The sequence below is a fragment of the Eschrichtius robustus genome, chromosome 10 (genome assembly GCF_028021215.1).
Source record: "Eschrichtius robustus isolate mEscRob2 chromosome 10, mEscRob2.pri, whole genome shotgun sequence".
NCBI lineage: Eukaryota > Metazoa > Chordata > Mammalia > Artiodactyla > Eschrichtiidae > Eschrichtius > Eschrichtius robustus.
The window spans coordinates 56,357,842-56,378,056 of NC_090833.1; the positions used below are offsets into that span (position 1 = coordinate 56,357,842).

The 20,215-nt window shown below is 33.0% G+C and overlaps 1 protein-coding gene across 3 annotated transcripts in view; it reads right to left on the reverse strand.

Annotated features, from left to right (window-relative positions):
* BRD10 (bromodomain containing 10) overlaps nt 1–20,215 on the reverse strand; it is a 104,056-nt gene that overhangs the window by 4,940 nt on the left and 78,901 nt on the right. For all 3 annotated transcript variants that reach the window (XM_068552693.1, XM_068552692.1, XM_068552691.1), the window contains 2 exons: nt 5,317–5,432; nt 1,113–1,303 (listed from right to left, as the gene is read on the reverse strand). In XM_068552693.1, coding sequence (XP_068408794.1) covers nt 1,113–1,303; nt 5,317–5,432 — 307 coding nt within the window. The remainder of the gene's footprint in view (nt 1–1,112; nt 1,304–5,316; nt 5,433–20,215) is intronic.

The window sequence follows — 20,215 nt, forward strand, 5'->3', positions numbered from 1 at the left end:
ATAAAACAAGCATTTTGTTTATATAAAACAGCAAAATAGCAATGGTAAGACCAATTATAAAAAAGAAAGTCAATCTTTGAACAAGCAATTTATTAAGAAACCTGTAGGGCGATTCAAAAGTCTCAGTACCACTGATGGAAATTAAGGTAAGGTGACCTTTGACATGGTAATCCTGACATTGTAACCATTCCCAAGAACAACATATTATTAATAAGGAAATTATTTTTGATCAAATTCTGCTGCCAATACAAGTGTAAAAGGAAAGTTTACATCTTTTAAAGAGATACTCAAGACAGCAATAGGGCTCAGAATTTAGATTTGGAAAGGAATCTAGTTCTCTCCTTCTAGATAGGGAAACCTTCATATCAAAGAGAGATGGTTCTCCATATTTTCTATTTTTAGAGAGAGACTCTACGGAATAAAAAATGTCCAGATTTTTCTGGTGTTTAATTATTCCTACAGTAAAAAATTTATATTCATATCTGATCAAACTGGGTTGATGAGAAGTTACTCTTTTTCAATTCACCAGACATGGAAAACAATAGGTTAATACATTTCTAACCACAAATTTTTATACCTCTTAGATAACTAAAGAAAGTTATTTAACTAGATTTATAGAATAAAATAATCTGATAAGTTGAAATGAATTACAGATCATCTTATCCAGCCTCCTTGTAAGAATGAGGTGTCCACTCTGGTCTTATTAGGCCATCAACCTTGATCATTCCTCATAAAAAAAAAAAAAATCTTCACAATTATTAGGGACTTGACACGTTCCATTTAAAGCAAACATCAGAAATAGTGCTTCAAAAATAATAATAATAAAAAGAAAAGGCTAAACCTATTTCAAAGGGACTGCATATCAATGATGTGTGGTCTGTAATGAGCAATAACAAGCCTACAGTTTGGAGTTGGGCACTGACTACAGAAACTCCTAGAACACTAATAATGACTCCAAAGAACCTTTAATAAGACATTAGTACACCTTCAAACATAACAGATTTCCCCAATCAATGAACTTCATTAACCAGATTATCCTTTATCTCCACAAAAGATACTAAAATTTCTCTTTGTGCTTTTAGTGTTGATTTAAAGAAAGTTTGAATGCCTACCTGAATCAAAATGGTCCTTCTCCAGGATATCTAGAGGTTCTGTGGTGTCTATAGACTTGCTACTGAGTTCTACTTTTGGAGATTCTTTTCCAGGATCTCCTTCACCTTCTTCAGCAGTCCACGGTTCTCCAGTAAATTTATCGTGATCAGGCTGTCTTCTGAAATCATCATAGTCTTTCTTTAGGCGACTCCTGAAGAAAAATATTCGACACAACAAACAATACGTACGTATTGAACTCTTGGAAGCTAAAGTAACTTCTAACATTTTAAGCTATATTTTAGTATTTTCAATTAAGTCACTAAACTTATGTTTTAACCAAGTGTGTCTAAGACGCCAATGACTATTGTTCAAGAAGACAAAACACAGGGTGTAGGCATAAGAAACTTAAAAAATTATATCTGCAATTTCAGAATAAAGTGTTCGAACATACACCTATTTGTCTTTCTAAAGGCTGCTGTTAGACCTATTAAATGTGAAAAAGGTAATTTTTTTTCTAGCTGCACTGATAGAAATAGATTTGAGATAGTCTTAAAATTGCTGATTATAATATAGTTTAAAAGGTCATTTAAAAGAGTTAATCAGAAAGTTCTAAGAAACAGTGTGTATTATTTTTGACTATTATACAAAGAGTAACAAACAAAAACAATCCATCATTTAATCCTGAGAGCAATCATATCTAAACCTTTGGGTCTCACTAGAAATTATTTTTTTAAATTAAGCATAGGGAAACAAAGCTGAAAAGTGATCTTTCAGAGATCCTTTTCACATAAAAACATAATACCTATGTTTCTATAACACTAAGAGAGATAGAAACATTTCCAAATGATTACATGATATTTTAGAGATCCTTTATTATTCATTTGTTTTCAACTGAGTTTCTCTATTTTACTTTTACCCTTTGTTTATTTTTGTTTGTTTAAAAAAAATCTGAACATACATTCTCCAATTTACTTTTGTCACAAATTCCTATCTGTTTGGGACTTCCCTGGCGGTCCAGTGGTTAGGACTTCGCCTTCTAATGCAGGGGGAGTGTGTTCGATCCCTGGTCAGGGAGCTAGGATCCCACATGCCTTGCAGCCAAAAAGCCAAAACATAAAACAGAAGCAATGTTGTAATAAATTCAATAAAGACTTTGAAAATGGTCCACATCAAAAAAAAAAAAAAATTCCTATGTGTGCATATTGGAGTTTAAATCTCACCTCTGTCACTTAACAGTTGTAAGACTTTGGGCAAGTTCCTTAAACTTTCTAAGCATCAGTTTACTTATTTGTACAATGAGGATAATAATAGCACTTACTTCATAGTTTGTGTGGCACATAAATATTCAATAAATGTTAGTTAATAATTACTCTCAATTTATTTATCTTTCAATTATTGCTTAAGGGTTTTATAGAGCAGATGAGGGCTGTAAGATACTAGAGTGGGTTACCAAAGGATAACTGTAAAATTAATTTCATTTTAGAAATATCTATATGGGGGTAGTATAATGTTCCTCCCTTCTCAGTCTTCTCACCTCAGCTAATAACTTTGCTCCTTATTTCAGGGAAAATGGAAGCAATCAGACAAGAACTCTCATATGCTCACACCTCGTCTGCAACTTAAGACCTTCATCTGTACTCATATTCTCCATCTTCCTACCTAAGCTAACCCTTCCAACTTATGCATCTTCTCTCACCTAGTCAAGAATCTCACTCAACCAAACGTCCCTTCCATTGTCTGAGTTCATTTTTGCCTCTCTATTCAATCATTTCTACCAGTATACAAACATGTTATTTCTCCCATTAATAAAAACAAATGACCCAACTTGACTCCAACTTGTCCTTCCAGGTACTGCCCTATTTCTCTGCTCTACTTTTATAGAAAAACTCCAATTCCTCACCCCTAATTCTCTTGAACAGACTCCTTAGACTTTTACCCACATGTGTATCAACACAGCTCATCAATGATATTGCCAAATTTAACAATGAATTCTCGTCCTCATCTTCCTCAATCCATCATGAGCAGCCTCCTTTTTAAAACATCTTCTTTACCTGGTTTCTAAGACACCACTCTTGGTTATGCTCCTACCTTGCTGAATACTCCTTCTCAGTCAATTCTGCTGAGTCCTACCATCTCCATCACCTCTAACTGTTGGAATGTCCCAGGGTTCAGTCTCTCTTATCTATGCTCATATACTAGGTGATTTCTACCATCTCACAGCTTAAATATAATCTATATCCTGACAACCCCCAAATGTATACCTCCAGCCTGGCTTACTCCCTTTAACTGGGACTCATATGCTAAACTGCCTACTCAGTAACTCCAATTAGACATCTGAAAGGCATATCAAACTTAACATGTTGAAATCCAAACTCCTGAATCCACCCCCTCCCCAAAACTACTTCTTTGTTTCCCCTATCTCAGCTAATGGCAGTTGCATTATTCCAGGTGTTTAGATAAAAAATATTAGGCACCATCTTTTTCTCCTCATTTCTTCTGACACTCCATATGCAAGCCTTAAGGAAATTCTACCAGTCTTACTTTCAAGATCTATCCAGAATCCAAGCACTCCTTGCCGTCTGCATTGCTACTATCATGGTCCAAGCCACTGTCATTTTTTGCCTGGACTACTACTATAGTGTAACTGACTTCCCTGCCTTTATCGTCATCCCACACTACACTATCTCAACAGAACAGGCAGAGCGAGTGCTTTAAAACATAAGTCAGATCATGTACTTCCTCTGTTTAAAGCTCTTCAATGGCTTCTCATCTCAGAGTAAAAGCCAAAATCCTTAAACACGTACATGATCCGGCTACCTTTCCCTATACTTCTCTGACTCTTGACTCTTACCACTTTCCTCCTCACTCACTCAGCTCTGGTTATTCTTGCCCCTTTGCATTTCCTATAAATGTCAATCATGCTTTTAACCTTAGGGCTTCTACATCTTCTTTTCCCTTAGATATCCACTTGGCTCTCTCCCCTATTTCCTTCAGGTCTCTTTTCAAACATCAACTCATCAGGGAAGCGTTCCCCAACACCCTGGTAAATGAGCAATCATTATCCCATCCAAACTAAGCATTTCTTATTCCCCTTAACCTGCTTCATTTTTCTTCACAGCACTTATCACCATCTGACATTTGAGTTTGTCTGTCTGAATAGACTTATAACTAGTAAGGAAATTGAATCAATAATCAAAAAAATCTCTAAACATTTCTCCAAAGATATATAAATTGCCATAAGCACATGAAAAAACACTCAATTTCACTAATCATTAGGGAAATGCAAATCCAAACTACAATGATATACCACCTCATATTCATTAGGATGGCAATTAAAAAAAAAGAAAATAACAAATGTTGGTGAGGATGTGGAGAAGCTGGAACTCTTGTAACTGTTGGTGGGAATGTAAAATTGTACGGTCACTGTAGAAAACAGTATGGTAGTTCCTCAAAAAATTAAAAGTAGAATTACCATATTCCTCTTCTAGGTATACACCCCAAAGTTTGAAAGCAGGGTCTTGGATATTTGTACACCCATGTTCATAGCAGCATTATTCATAATAGCTAAAACATGAAAAGCCTCCCAAATGCCCATTACAGATGAATGGATAAGCACAATGTGGTATATGCATAAAATGCAATATTATTCAGCCTTTAAAAGGAAGTAACTTCTGACATATGCTGCAATATGGATGAACCCTGAGAACATTATGCTAAGTGAAATAAAGCCAGTCACAAAAAGACAAATATTTTGTACTATATGAGGTACTTAGTCAAAATCATAGATACAGAAAGTAGAATGGTGGTTGCCACGGGATGGGGGGAAGGGGGGAATGGGGAGTTATCGTTTAACAGGTATAGCATTTTAGTTTCACAAGATGAAGTTCTGGAGATGGATGGGGTAACAGTGACACAACATCATGAATGTATTTAATATCACTGAACAGTACACTTAAAACTAGTTAAGATGGTAAATTTTATTTGTGCATTTTACCACAATGAAAAAAAAATGGGGGAGAAAAAAGAATATAAACCACACAGTAAGAATTTTGTTTAATCAACAGTACTTTGTCAGGGCTTAGGAGGTACCTTGTACACAGTAGGTACTCAAAAATATCTGAATTACGAATCAATGGAAAACTATACTAAATGATACCAGGACACCTTCCATAATCATAAAGTAAGAGCCTTAAAAAGTAAAACAGATAATAAAGCTTGATTTACCTGTTTCTTTGAAAAGCTTTCATTAACTTTGGTTCCCATGGCAGCAATTCATTTAAAAGACGTATCAATGTACTATGCAATTCTTTTACAGCTTGCCTCCGATGATACCATTTGCCCTAAAAAACACAATTTTAAAAGTAAATTCCTTAGACTTAATCCAAAAGTAAACGCCAAGACTTATTTTCTGAGTAAAAAACAAAACAAAATGCCAATACCCATCAAATAAGTACATATCTCTTCTTCAGAAGGTTGCAGCAAGGAGGAAAATATCCTATAATAAATCTTCTCTGATATACTTTAAAGATTCTCAATTCTACAGGAGAAATCTAAAACCCATTTAATTAAACCAGGAGATAAAAAATTTTTTTAAAGTTTTTAATTGGGTCAATTATAAACATTTTTATAAATCACTAAAACACATGTAAAGATACAAACATTTATATAACTATGTAAATGACATTGCTCACTTCTGTAAAGTTTCTGTAATTTTTCCAAAACAGTGGGGAAAAAAAGAGAGAAAGCCTGAATTGTTATCCTATTCAAAAGCCATCTTAACAAACTTCCTTAGGAAATTTTACAATTATTTTATTTAAAAATGTTTCCAGCACAGAAAAGCAAACAACTGGTCACCATTTTCAATACTATCATGCTATACTAACGGTTAATTTCTGACATGCCCTCCATTTGCTAAGTATTATCCTAAGTATTTCATTCATACTTGGAGAGAAAGAGACAGAGAGAGAGAGACAAACAGAGAGGGAGGGAGGAAGGGAGGGAGAGAGAGATCAAGTGAGCATGAGAGTTCACGTATACTAGCAGTTATAAAAGCCCTCTAAAGTGTGTGCATTTTTAGCCTTACTTAACAAATGATGAAACTAAGGCTCAGAGAGATTAAATGACTTGTTTAAGGTTCTCTGACTTGAACCCAGATCTGCCTGTTGGTGAAGTCCAAGTTCTTTAGAACTAATTACATCACTGCCTCTTAAAAACTGTATTACATAAATTCAATTTGACACAGGTTATAAAACCTCTAGTAAAGATACATTTCATCAGTACCCATAAAATTACTTGAATACCATAGGAACAGGAAGATTACAGAAGTTATATCTTTAGGTAGCCAACTCCCCCTTCTCCACAATGTTAGTGTACACCAGCTATCCACATCACCACCACCACCATCACTACAGTCGCTTACTGTTATATAACCAAGTTGTACTTCTTTTTTATTTGGTAACAGCTTTGAGATATAATTTACATACCACATAGTCCACTCATTTTATTTCTTTTATAACAAAAGGCACACAACTATATATGTTACAGATCACATTTAACCTGCATAAAATTAGATTTCACCCCACAGGAACTCTGAGTCAATTTGCATATAGGTAAAACATTAAGGCAAAAAAATAACCACTCCCTAGAGCAAAGCATATTCTAAAATCTGTGCATAAATTTCCCAACTTTATATATATCTAAAACTTTTCCTTTTGTCATGGAAATTTTAGACACATACAAAACTAAGTGATCAATAACACTGTATTTCCTACTCCTGAAAATTTTGTGCTTTAAACCAACACAATGTTTATGCACATAAAAATAAACAACATTTCTAACTGAGGTTTTTATACTTCAGAAGGGAAATTATTCATTAGAAGAGGTGAGATTATATGTGCATGTGCTCATAATGAATACGGAACCTAGGCTCACTGACTAATTTTTGTGTCTTCTCAGTGGCATAACAAATTATAGTATTGTGAAAAAATTTCAAGAAAAGTAACTTTTATTTCATATAATACACTAACCTGAAGAGACTTTCCATCTTGTCAAAAGCATTCTAAAAGGACCCAACTAACAATGAGTTATACCTCAAAAGTTTGTTTTCTCAAAGAAATGTTATGAGATAGTATAAAGTGCATATTCTAACCCATGAAAACAAAACTATTAGATTATAAATAATAAAACTGAGCAAGAAATAACTTTCATCTATGGAAAGCTATTTGAGGAAGATGAAAAGGCAGGTAACAGCTACCATAAATCCTTTTCAGAATGAGGTAAGATTTTGTTTCAATAAAAAATAGAAAATAGTAGATGGAGATTTTTCCCTTTAACAAGGCATATCAACTACATTATTTTTTTCTACATATCAACTTCTATTTGGCTCAAAAATGAAATGGTGATGGTGGAAATAAACTTTTCCTAAGCTAAAGAGAGCAGAAAGAGGTAAGGAATGAAGGTGGGGAGAATATTCTCTTCACGGTATAATTAACTGGAAAAGCATTAAAGGATTAGGGGGAGCCAGGCATGCTGAATTCCTTATTAACTGGGAGTTATATGGGGAAGAATTACAGATGCAGAGTTAACCTGGGCAGTACGGTGGCTGTATGGATTAGTGTGGTGGTGATGAGGTAGGGAATACAGAACTATCAGTGTTATGGGACTTTTAGGACTAGGTAGATGAAGCACGGGAAGGGGAGACTGTGTAACTGGATACTACTTAAAGCCATTTATCAACTCTGTTTGTGTCTCTACTAAATTACAACATTAATTTTTATAGGAAAGAGTTTTAAAAATATTAGGAAAATTTTACCTTTTGATTTTATTTTGGTTACTAAATTTTAATTAATCCAATGCCCAGAAAATATACTACTGAACAGGAGGGGTCATATAAATCAATCAGAGAATAGAGTCCTAACTTCCATATAACTCTGTTTTACCCACTGACCTGTTTGTAAATGTCTAAGGCCTTCAACTTTATGTATGTTTTTTGGCCTTCTTTCCCTTCTTTATACTGCATATTCTCAACTTGGGGTAGTGATGGTATGGTATCTCACTTATATTTGAAAATGCCTATCTAATCATTCTGTATTTGAAAAACAAACAAAAAGTTTATTATTTTCATAACACAAATTATAGAAAGTAAAGGCTGATAAAATGTTTTGACTAGAAGATACATATAAAGGATACGATGACCTCAACAAAGGGCATCCCTATACCTGCCATGGGGTATGTGTGTCATCTATCAAAAGGGGGCATAGGTTTAAAAAAGTTCAGAATCACTGCTCCAGGGCTGGTGTTTGAGGTAATAAGGTACTTTAATCACTTGACAGTAAAAGAGAAACTCATACTGCTTCTTTCATTTATTATTTCTTTGGTCAATACAATCCAAATGGAAATAAAATAATATGTCCCTTTCTACCTAGTGCTGGTCTCAGAGTGTCACAGTATACAATGGAACTAACGTAGAGAAGTTATGAATTTTTAAATGAAGTTAGTCAAATGGTAATAATCTGCCTTAACTTGGATCTAATATAAAAATCTATTTAAAATCAAACAAAATATTTCCTGAACTTTAAATCAGATCATTAGCAATAGCTTTCCTGACTGATCAACTTTATTTATATACACAGATAAAGGAAAAACTATCATGTTTCTTCTAGAATGAAATTATTAAAGCTAAAAGGGAACTCAGAGGACATAATTTTACAGAAGGAAAGTGTCTAAAGTAAACAGAGAAGTACTTGTAGGTGGAAGAAGACTTTAGAATTCTAGATCTCCCGAATGCTAAAATCCACTTTCCTTCCACTACACAATGCCATCTCTCATGGGCTACACACAAGACAATTCCTAAAGAAGAAGAGACTGTACTGTGTAAGTTCCTATATTTACATGTAGGTATCTCTGTAATGCAAACATTAAAATCTCTAAAATTTACTTTGTTTCATTTGTTTAATATTACAGTAGTACTTAAAACTATGGTGATCTAAAGTTTAAAAGTGAATTAAAAAAACAAGGAAAACAGCAAGTTCCCCATCTTCAAACACATAAGAGAGAATATGGATATAATGAAAATCAGAAAGGCTCTTACAGTCTTTATCTGCACTGATCAATACAGAATCAAAGAAAGTAGATAGAAAGATTAAGTAAATGGTTATTTGTAGAACAGTGTTATAATTGTTTCTCTAGTAAAAAATACATTTAATAAGCTTTACATATATGAATTTAGTGCTGACTTTTCTTTATGAACAGGTATGTGAATATGGGGATAAATGAACAATTTTTGGTATTAGAATTCTCACTATTTTCATGGACAAAAATTTTTTTCTAAAATAATCCTAATGCGTTATGTGAACTTAATAATTCAAACATTTACTGAAGGTCACTTTGAAGAGAGTAATATATTTTTCTTTTATAAATTTACTATGAAATTTAACATAAAATAAAGTATGAATTCAAACATACACCAGGGAACCAAAGGTATACAATACGGTCTAAATTTGAGGCTTACCTTTCAATACTTTCTCAGCCAATGTCCACAGCAGCTGCAGATTGCCAGCTCCCTTTCCATGAGATGCCCCACTGTCAAACACTAAAGGTTTTATAACCTCATAGGGATTACTACAATAAGGAGCTGGTCTATGGCTACAAGATAAGTCCTTTGTTATATTATGCAGTTTTGTAAGTTTTTGAATGTGATAGGTTAATAACCTAAGGAACCATAAGAGAAAAGAAACTTTTAAAAAACTTACAAAACTACACAATATTGTAAAATGAAAAGTTGAGTCTATGTGTGTGAAATGAGTGGGGAGGGAAACTTACCTTACAACTAAAGAAAAACTCCATTCTGCTGCAGTAATCGGGTATGACAGCACCAGCATAATGCTGGCTGGGGTGTTGCAAGGAGAGGGAGTTGGCAATCTACTGATGCTGGGGACACTGAACATCTAGAAGGAAGAAAAGAGGAAAACAAATAAATTCCAGGTTTATTAAATGTCTCATTACCATGGATCTTTTGCACATTTTAATAAGTTTAGATGCTTTGAATATTAAACTTAGGTGAAAGTAATTTGTTTACACAAATCATTCTGTTACTTATATAGATTTTCTTATAACATTATATCTAAACAAAATAGGTATCAACAGTTATATGAAGAAAAGATTAACATCACATATAAATATGCAAAGAATGCTTTTTTAAATTGAAAGGGTATTATTGTGAAGATGATAAAAAAGATAATTTTTATGAACAAAACATAATATATATGAAAAAGGCATCAATGCTCTTTTTCTACATGCTTTTACTTACAAATATGTTGTTACAGCACAGAAACAGGGATCATATGAAAAAATATTTTTTGTTATAGGCTTGGTTCTTGTCACAGACATAAATCACATGGTGGAAAGGGATTAGATAATAATACATCATGCTTTTCAAATAAAATTCAAATAACTTTTAGAAAAGCCAAATGGATTTGTCTGCAAAGATGTCTCATTTAAAATCACTAGCAATACCCAAAGGTAGGTTACAAATAATTTAAATGCAAATGTATAAAAACACAGCACAAATCAAATTAACTATATTTAAGCATGTTAATAATCTAATTATTTGGCATTCGCCTTAGTCTAAGTAATATTAAGTGAAAAGGTAGTAAGTATTTACTTTTTTTTTTTCTTATTGCTCACCTAAAGAAATTACTACTATATTAGTATATTCCTGCATATTCACAGTTTTGGGGGTAAAACACTGCATTCATCTTGTTGGTATACAGTCTCTTGAAAAAGTACTAGTTAGACAGTATAGTGAAATGTTTGCATATTAATATGGAAAAAGTTAAAGAGTATTTTCACACTTTCAGAGGTTCTAATATGAACTATCCTATCATATACTAGTATTTTCTCTTTAGGTACTCTCACCCATTTTCTTTTAAGACTAATTCCATAGAAAAGGAAAGCATTTGTACTTTATTTTAAAGATATCCTACATTGCACAGCATGTACATTTCCATTATATTTCTAAATTAGCATTTAACTAGAAAGCATGAAGACAAACAACTGCGTCAGTGATAATATTGGAAGTTTCAGTGTCATTTGACTTTGTATAGAGGGTGGACAGATCACATTCCCAGTGAGATAGTTACTATTACTGGGGAAGAAAATCTAACAATATGTATGTAACTGATGGTGTGTAACCATTTTCATTCACAAAGAAGAAAAAATCCTGAACTAGAAATTAACTATTGGGTAAGTATCTGAATTTGATTCTTTTTAGTAAATTGGTGGTAACAAAGAAGTTAATAAAATTTTATCAAATCTATACCTGATATCAGAAAGGTGGCTTCTCAAGCAATTCACTGCACAATCTTAATCACTAAGTAATGTTACATATGGTATCATCAGAGCATAAAAAGGTCCATGTAAGTGAAATTAAGACTGGGAGTATCTTAAAAGCAGGGTCAGTATCCTACTTATTTTTACTTTCTCAGGCTCCATCACAATGCCTAGCAGAGAGCAGGCCCACAATAAGTATTCAAACTATAGAAGTAAATTTCTTAGCTTACTGAGCTTTTCTACTTAGCTGCAAAAGATTTTAAAAAATTGATAGAAACGTTCCTAAAATATGTCTTCCAGATTTTCTGAGTACACAATGAATATAATTTAACTCTTGATGACTTGGATCATCATTATGAACAAGTTATTGTTTCATATTTTAAGGCAGTGACTGCAGGGTTTACAGGGCTATAACCTATGTCCCTATATTAAGTGGTTATTGATTACTAATAGTTTTGGACTCCTAAAATCTGCTTTTGTAGGTTTTTTCCTCAATTGTCTATTAGCACTTCATGCTACCGCCACTAAATCTGCCTTAAATGGCCTTGTCCTAATTAAAAGCACCTGCTACAACTAGTTAGCATCATATCTTCATTAAAAGAAACTGGTTCCATGCAAGGATTTTTTCTATTTTAAAGTGCTAGAGATCCACATGTGGACTCTGGGCCTTCTATTTAGACTCCTTTTTATTCTCTGGTAGATTTGGGATTAATTTTCCTTCCATATATAATGTACCATTTTTACCTTTTTTACAGAGTCTGGTAAGATGGTAGGAAAGTTCTATTACTGTTCAATCTTCTCCATTTTTTGGATGGTATTCTTCCCTAGTTCACAAAAGGTTAAACTACCCTATCTTTAAATTTTAGGGGCTTTCCAAAGATTTTGATATCTTCTGTAATATAAAAAAGAGAATGATGTGAAGCTCATTTTTTGGTCTTAAGCACCTCACGGATTTAAATTCCATTTTCCAGAACTCTTGCCACTGAAAGGCAGTAGAGTAACAATTAAATAGAAAATAATACAAATTTTACTTGGGGCTTTGAAAAATATCTGGCATTTAGATTGTTACTTACATTTGAATAAGTGTGTGTGATACGTAATTCAAAAGAGTTTAAGGCAAAGAATAAAAGCCACACTATGAAGTTCTAATTATAGAAGGAGCTGTCACCGAGTTCAATTCTTCCTTGAAGCTCACTGCATGCTGGGAACACGCAGCATTAATTCTCTGGCTGATGTAAAAATACGAAACAACAGTTTTCCCTTTTAATTGGAACTTTTCTTAGAAGAAAAGAGGTGTTCAAATATTGTTTTTAAGAAAGTTTCCCTGATGGGATACAGACTATGCCACATTGCAGTAAGTTGAAACAGTGAGCGCTATTAACAAGAGTTAAAATCCAGTTCTTAGTTGAGCAGAGTAGTTATTAAATGTCAAAAAGAATGCCCCAAAGCAAGACTTACCATAAATAAATGAGGATAATGCATTTTCAGATAATTCAGTGACTACAGTCAATTGAAGTTTTGTCTTATCAGCCAGCTATTGTTCTGGTTCACATTTCCTGTCATCTAGTTCTCTTTTCTTACTATTATTTTGAACATGTCAGTTAATATTTGATTCTTCATAAAGTCCATAAAGTCTTACTCTCAAATAATATATTAACATGTCATTAAGGGAAGTAAAGCAAGTGTCTAGAGTGTCTGGTGACCTCTGAATAAAAAAAATGGCTTGAAAATAAAAGATTAAGTCTTTTATAAAAGGACAGGAGTTAGCGCAACCAATCCTGTTTAAAATTAAAAATTTATGCCCAGAATTGGCGATAAAAAGCTTAAGCTCTAAAGTGAATTCCTTGAGGATGAGGACTTTGTTTTAGTCTCTGAATTTCAACCAAGTTCCGTGGTATTACGCATAGTACACAGAAAACAATGAGGAAGTATTTGCCTAATGAATAAGACTAGAATATGACAGGTAGAGAAACTTATTTATTTTATTTGTTGTACAGGGTTTCCAAAAGGTTATTTTAATTTTTTGAAAGCTTTAACTATGACAATTTAAAGACAGAGTGTTTTTCCCCCCACAGATGAGCTAGTTTTCAGTTTTGTTAACCATATCAAAAGATCTAGAGTAAGAAAACAAGATACACAATGATGTAATTGCCAAAAACTTAAATAAAACTAATTAAAGGACAATTTAGATATTGATGCAACCATATGTACAACTAAAGTCATTAAGTAAGTTAATTAGGGCATATTCAGGATTCTGAATGTATCTAAAGTTCCTTATACTGTAGTAAAATAGACTTTTTACTCTAAATAGATGGCTATAAAATAATTTTGATTTGATGCCTCACTGTGAGCAAATGGGATATGGAGAGAAGAGGGAAAAAATCCCATAATCCTACATTATAATAGAGTAAAATTTCTTTGTTACAGGTGTTAGAAAATAAGATTAATGTATAATAATTCCTTTGCCTTATATCAAGCTTTTACTATATGCAACTATGATTTAGGGGTTCACATAAATTCATATAAGTGAAGTTTTATACATAATTTGACTATATTTTACCATTTACCTGTGTATTATTTCTTACTATATCTTCACTTTTTAAGAATGTTTTCCATCATATTTTTAAAAATGAACAAAGAAAATACATATACAACCAATTTATAACTTCATTTCCTATAATGAAGGTAAAAGGTAAATGGTGACCATACTTAAAAGAGGCCATAAATCATAATGGATTGCAGACAGCTGAGATGGATCTGAAGCTAAGGTCAAGAATTCTTTTAACAATCTGAGAAAATCATAAAGGGTAAAGGTTAATACTGACATTCACAAGTTCCATCAAATACAAGTCTTAATTAGAAATATATGATATGATAAAATGGTCTCAATCATGGAATCTGGCATATGATTTCATTGATTTCTACCTAAGTGTCAAAACATCAACGTGTTTTCTCCCCATAATAAGCTGGCAGCAGCAACTCATTATGAGAGACTAGGGCCCTGATCAAAAACAGGCATATGCCAGGGTTCTGCAATCTCTGCACAACTGACATCTGAGGACAGATAACTATTTGCTGTGGGGGGCTGTCAGGTGCACTGTAGGATCATTACAATGTAGAATATTTTTAGCAGCACGGCTGGCCTCTATCCATTAAGTGCCAGTACCACCTCTTCAACTATGTCAATCAAAAATGTCTTCAGACATTGCCAAAGTCTCATAGCAGCGCTGGGCAGGGGTGGGGTGGGCAGAATCATTACTCACTGATAACCACCGGCTTTTACAAAACTCTGTGACCAAAAACTAGGGTGTCACTACCTCTGATCTAAGCTTCTGATTTCTCTAATGTTTGATCTAGCTAATGCACAGCCTTTGGTTAGGCAAGATAAGTGCTATTATTGTATTATGAATTTAAATTATTTTAAGAACATAATAGATTAATTTTATTCATGACTTGAAATTCCTTTCTAATTCTCTTAAACATGCCTTTTGACATACTGTAATTATTATGCATATATTTTTTGGATGTTTAAGAAGTTTAACATTTCATGAATACTTCCATGTAGTAACAATGATCTACAAATATTTTATTTTACTAGCCATATGATATACCACTGTGTTAATATTATTGCTTGGTTAGTCATCTCCCTACTGTTGGACATATGGGCTTTTCCCAAATTTCTACTATTAGAGACAGTCTGCTGAACACACTATTGTGTAAATTACTTTTTGGGGGGGTAGGGGAGTAGGGTGAAAAATGGGGGAAAATAAAAGTTAAATATCAATTAGGATTATAGGATCAAAGAGTACAGGCAGTTTTATAGCTTTTCTTACATACTGAATATGAAATACAGAAATATTTGAAGTCTGTCTTAAAACTTGCTCAGTGTTGAGGTGCTTAACTGCTAAAAGGTGTATTAGAAAGATAGGGTATTATATTTTAAATTTTAGTTTATCTATATTGATAAGACTATCATTTATCATTTCATAATCCAGAAAAGGTTTCTTTTCTTATAACTTTGTTTTTTTGCCAAATGTTCCCTTTTCCTTATCTCTATACTGATTTTTCATTATCAAAGAAAAAAGACTGAAACCTCTTTGAAGATCTAAATTATGATATAAAACATAAGGAAATTAACCAAATGCAAGAAAAAAAGGGTCACATGAGAAATTCAGAAATATAACCACTTCTGTATTAGCCTGACAAAAATCTAACAAGTTTGATTATTTAGACAGCAAAAATGTCTAATAAATTTCAAATACAATAGGATCAGGCAAATTTATCAATATCGTAGCTCTATCTTTCTGGAAAACTAATAAATTTCCTAAATTAAAAAGACTACTTTCCAAATAATTAAGCAAAATGCAATTTTTCTCTCTTGACTAAAACCACAAAAATAAAAACAATAAAATGTCATGATTTCTCCTTTAGGGCACTAAAAGAATCCTATGATCTAAATAATAATGAGATAGACAAAATGAAAGGATTTTGTCAAACTACGTACTTCTATTTATGTCAGTCAGACGTCTGGTATAGCACTGGAGGACGTAAAGGATGTTGAGTTCTCTTTGAATAAGCCTTTAAATGAAGTAATGGGATCAAATGAACTAAAGCAAACTCAGAAAATTAAATCATTTTTTCTCTCCTCACATTATAAATCATAAGTAGAATTAGTTGTCTTGCAAGAATAAGTAAACAATCTAGACTTTAAAAGATTGTAAATCTTCCAGTACAAGGAGTAGCTCAATGGCAAAACCTCTAAGAGATTAAGAAAGCTTTTTTAATGGAATGTTGACCTGGATAAGGAAATGGGGTAATGCTTCCTTGTTGCTTTGGTAGGAAAAACTATCTAGAAAGGCCTTGCAGAGAAGCTCCCAAAAGCAGCCAGGTTTTTAAACGAATCCACATTAAATCCTCTATCACATATGTAATTTCTATCTTTAGTAAGGGCATTTGTGACAACCAAATGTTTATATGGAATATGTCTTCCCTGTTACTGAAGCCATCGTAGATCTGAAAGCTGATGATGAATAATATTGGGTCGGCCAAAAGGTTCGTTTGATTTTTTCCGTAAGATGGCTCTAGTGGCACTTAGTTGTCTTTAACTTCATTTGAAACAATTTTGTTAGATTATATGTGACAGCTGTCATATCAGTGTGCATTTAAAAAAGACAGCCATTTTAATATTGAAGATGGAAGAAAAAAGCAACATTTTCAGCATATTATGCTTTATTATTTCAAGAAAGGTAAAAATGCAACTGAAACACACAAAAAGATTTGTGCAGTGTATGGAGAAGGTGCTGTGACTGATCGAACGTGTCAAAACTGGTTTGCAAAGTTTCGTGCTGGAGATTATTCACTGGACGATGCTCCATAGTCAGGTAGACCAGTTGAAGTTGATAGCGATCAAATTGAAACAATAATTGAGAACAATCCACGTTATACTACGCAGGAAATAGCCGACATACTCAAAATATCCAAATCAAGCACTGAAAATCATTTGCATCAGCTTGGTTATGCGAATTGTTTTGATGTTTGGGTTCCACATAAGTTAAGCAAAAAACCTTCTTGACCATATTTCTACGTGCGATTCTCTACTGAAATGTAATGAAAACGTTCCGTTTTTAAAACAAATTGTGACCTGCGATGAAAAGTGGATACTGTACAATAAAGTGGAAAGGAAGAGATCGTGGGGCAAGCAAAATGAACCACCGCCAACCACACCAAAGGCCGGTCTTCATCCAAAGAAGGTGATGTTGTGTATATAGTGGGATTGGAAGGGAGTCCTCTATTATGAACTCATTCTGGAAAGCCAAACAATTAACTCCAACAAGTACCGCTCCCAATTACACCAAGTGAAAGCAGCACTCCGCTGAAAAGCATCCAGAATTAGTCAACAGAAAACGCATAATCTTCCATCAGGATAACGCAGGACTGCATGTTTCTCTGATGACCAGGCAAAACTGTTACAGCTTGGCTGGGAAGTTCTAATTCATCTGCCGTATTCACCAGACATTGCACCTTTAGATTTCCATTTATTTCCGTCTTCAAGAAATTCTATTAATGGAAAATATTTCAATTCCCCAGAAGACTGTAAAAGGCACCTGGAACAGTTCTTTGCTCAAAAAGATAAAAAGTTTTTCAGGAACTATGAAGTTGCCTGAAAAATGGCAGAAGGTAGTGGAACAAAAGGGTGAATATGCTGTTCAATAAAGTTCTTGGTGAAAATGAAAACTGTGTCTTTTATTTTTACTTAAAAAACTGAAGGCACTTTTTGGCCCACCCAATAGAATTGTTTTCACTCTAAACACTATTTTTCACAGTGATATCCTCTCATGAAGATCAATATTAATATTTCATTTGTCTGGCAATAGTGAAGGAAGCTCACCAGGCAAGGAATAAGCAAAATGGCTATCACTATTACCAAGTTCATATATTTCATTAGTAAAATTCCTCAGGTCCTTACTATGAGCCTAATTCTAATAATATGGATACTTGCTTTGTAACCGACAGTATATCAGCTAGGGCGAGTACATGGACACACATAAGAAATGACAGGCTGACAATGGAGAGACAGAACAAAAGCAAAAAAACAAGCAGACAAAAACCTTCAAAATAAATAATCTAAAGGCCTATTGGCGAATGTTTAGAGTAACTGACATCAATAGATTTTTAGGGTATCAGTACAATTATGGATATTCGTAATGATCCCTGAGTCATCAAAAAAGTGTTAAATTATGTTCAGTATAAAGGAGGCAGGGAAATTTTTTCATTAAATGATTAAAGGAAGAATTTTAGTACTGAAGGTTTAGGTTTCAGCTTCCTAGAAAATTCAGTTAAGTGGAACCCCTTATTCCCAAATGATGACAGACAAATAAACTGGTATTCTCCAATACTAACATAAAAATTCAATAAAGTGAACTATTACAACTAACATTTATCACACTCAGTATCAGCTTTTGTAAAAAAAATAAGGAATGGCACTGAGATGCAAACTTCTACTATTATTTCCTTTATGCTGTGTGGCCATTTCATTGATTGAGATAAGTTGTTCATGAAAACAGTTTTTTAGTCAGGTAATTTAAGGGGAAAGTAGCCTGTATACTGTTAATCTCAAAAACATTATCCCCACTAAGTACAGTTCCAAGAATTTCTATTTCTTGAAGAGCAGAAAACATATTTTAAAACCAATATGCAAATATCAAGGGTCACGGACAAGTTAAAAATTTAGAGACATAAAATCTAATCAGTTAAAACCCATACATAACCTAAAATTTTCTGATAAACATGTCCCCAAGGACTATAGAGTCAAATATTTGTAATTCATGTTTTCTTTTACTCTTGTACTTGTTCCTGTGAAGGAAGGCAATATGTTTATACCTCATACCACCAATGGAAGTGAGGTGGATGGCTTTACAGAAAAACTCAAGGATGCTTGCAAAAGTCTTTTTCTCTTACAATACATACTATAAGTAAGTATATAAGCCAATTATGCTTAAAACTATCCATTAAGAAGAAAACTCTAATTCATAATATGGGAACAAATTAAAATGCATACGTTATTGTCTAACTGCAGCTAATAAAAACCAATTAGCAAATTTACTTAACAGAATTCTGTTTAGAGTCATGAAGTATGGACTAAATGGCTTCTGCAAAAAAACTATAAATAAAACCCTGATTAAAAGACTATTCTTTCCTATTAAAGAATAGAATCAGTCCTTTATGAGCATACATATAAAATATATTAAAAAAAACACTTTTGGCTGAGGAAAAAATATTTTAATATAGTTTGAGAAATACATCACAGAGATAAGTTTTAAAACAACACTTGGGGTTCATTCCATATGAAGAGATTGCTGATATACTCAAAACAAAACAAAAAACCCCTCACAGTCTAATAAGGATTCAAACCATTTTTAATGGAAATAATTGTAAAATATACAGTTTTCTGCATTCTCAGATTATATATTGTACACAATGTGTATTGAACATGTTTTCTTCTTAATTGATGGCTATCAGTATGAACAGTATCCCATCTCTTAGATTACAGCGATACTCTCAGGGGCATCATATTAGTGACTTCCAAAATGCTTAAGGCTGTTTTACCTCTGTATTAAACGACCTCATAGACGGTTGTACTTTTATGGTACTTTAATTTCCTTCCTTCAGAATGCTACCAATATGTTCTTTCTGAACAGCATATAAAATGACTTTAACAAATCTGCTGATATGAATGAAGCTTGCTGTATCACTAACCTTATTATCATACATCATTCTAGATTAACAGGTTCTGAGCAAAGACCTAAAAGTGGTTTCATGACGTTCCTAAGGCATAAAACAAAGGGATTTTTTTTTTTAATGGTGATTGATTTTTTTTCAATGCTTAAAGCCTTCTCCATTTATTTATTGGTATGTAATTGTGTTTCAAATCTATAACACAATTATAAATGTCAGTTAAATGGGTATTACTGATTTAATAAATAACATAATTGTTTTACCAAGTGTTGAGTGAATTAAAATAATGCCCCTTACACTCTAGTCTCTCAAGAACAGTAAAAAGTGAAGGTAAAGATTAATTGTGAATGTAGTATAGTGAAAGTTAAAAAAAGACCTTCAGCTGATAAAGGTTCTTAAAAAAGACATATTGTTAAGCATGTATCAAAAACATCTGGGGCAAGATTAAACAATTTACATACGTTATTTATGTCAGAGCTAATTAAAATTTTATGTTACTAAGCAATAAACTTCCATTAAAAGCATATAATTATTAATTAAGAATAATTATATTATTATA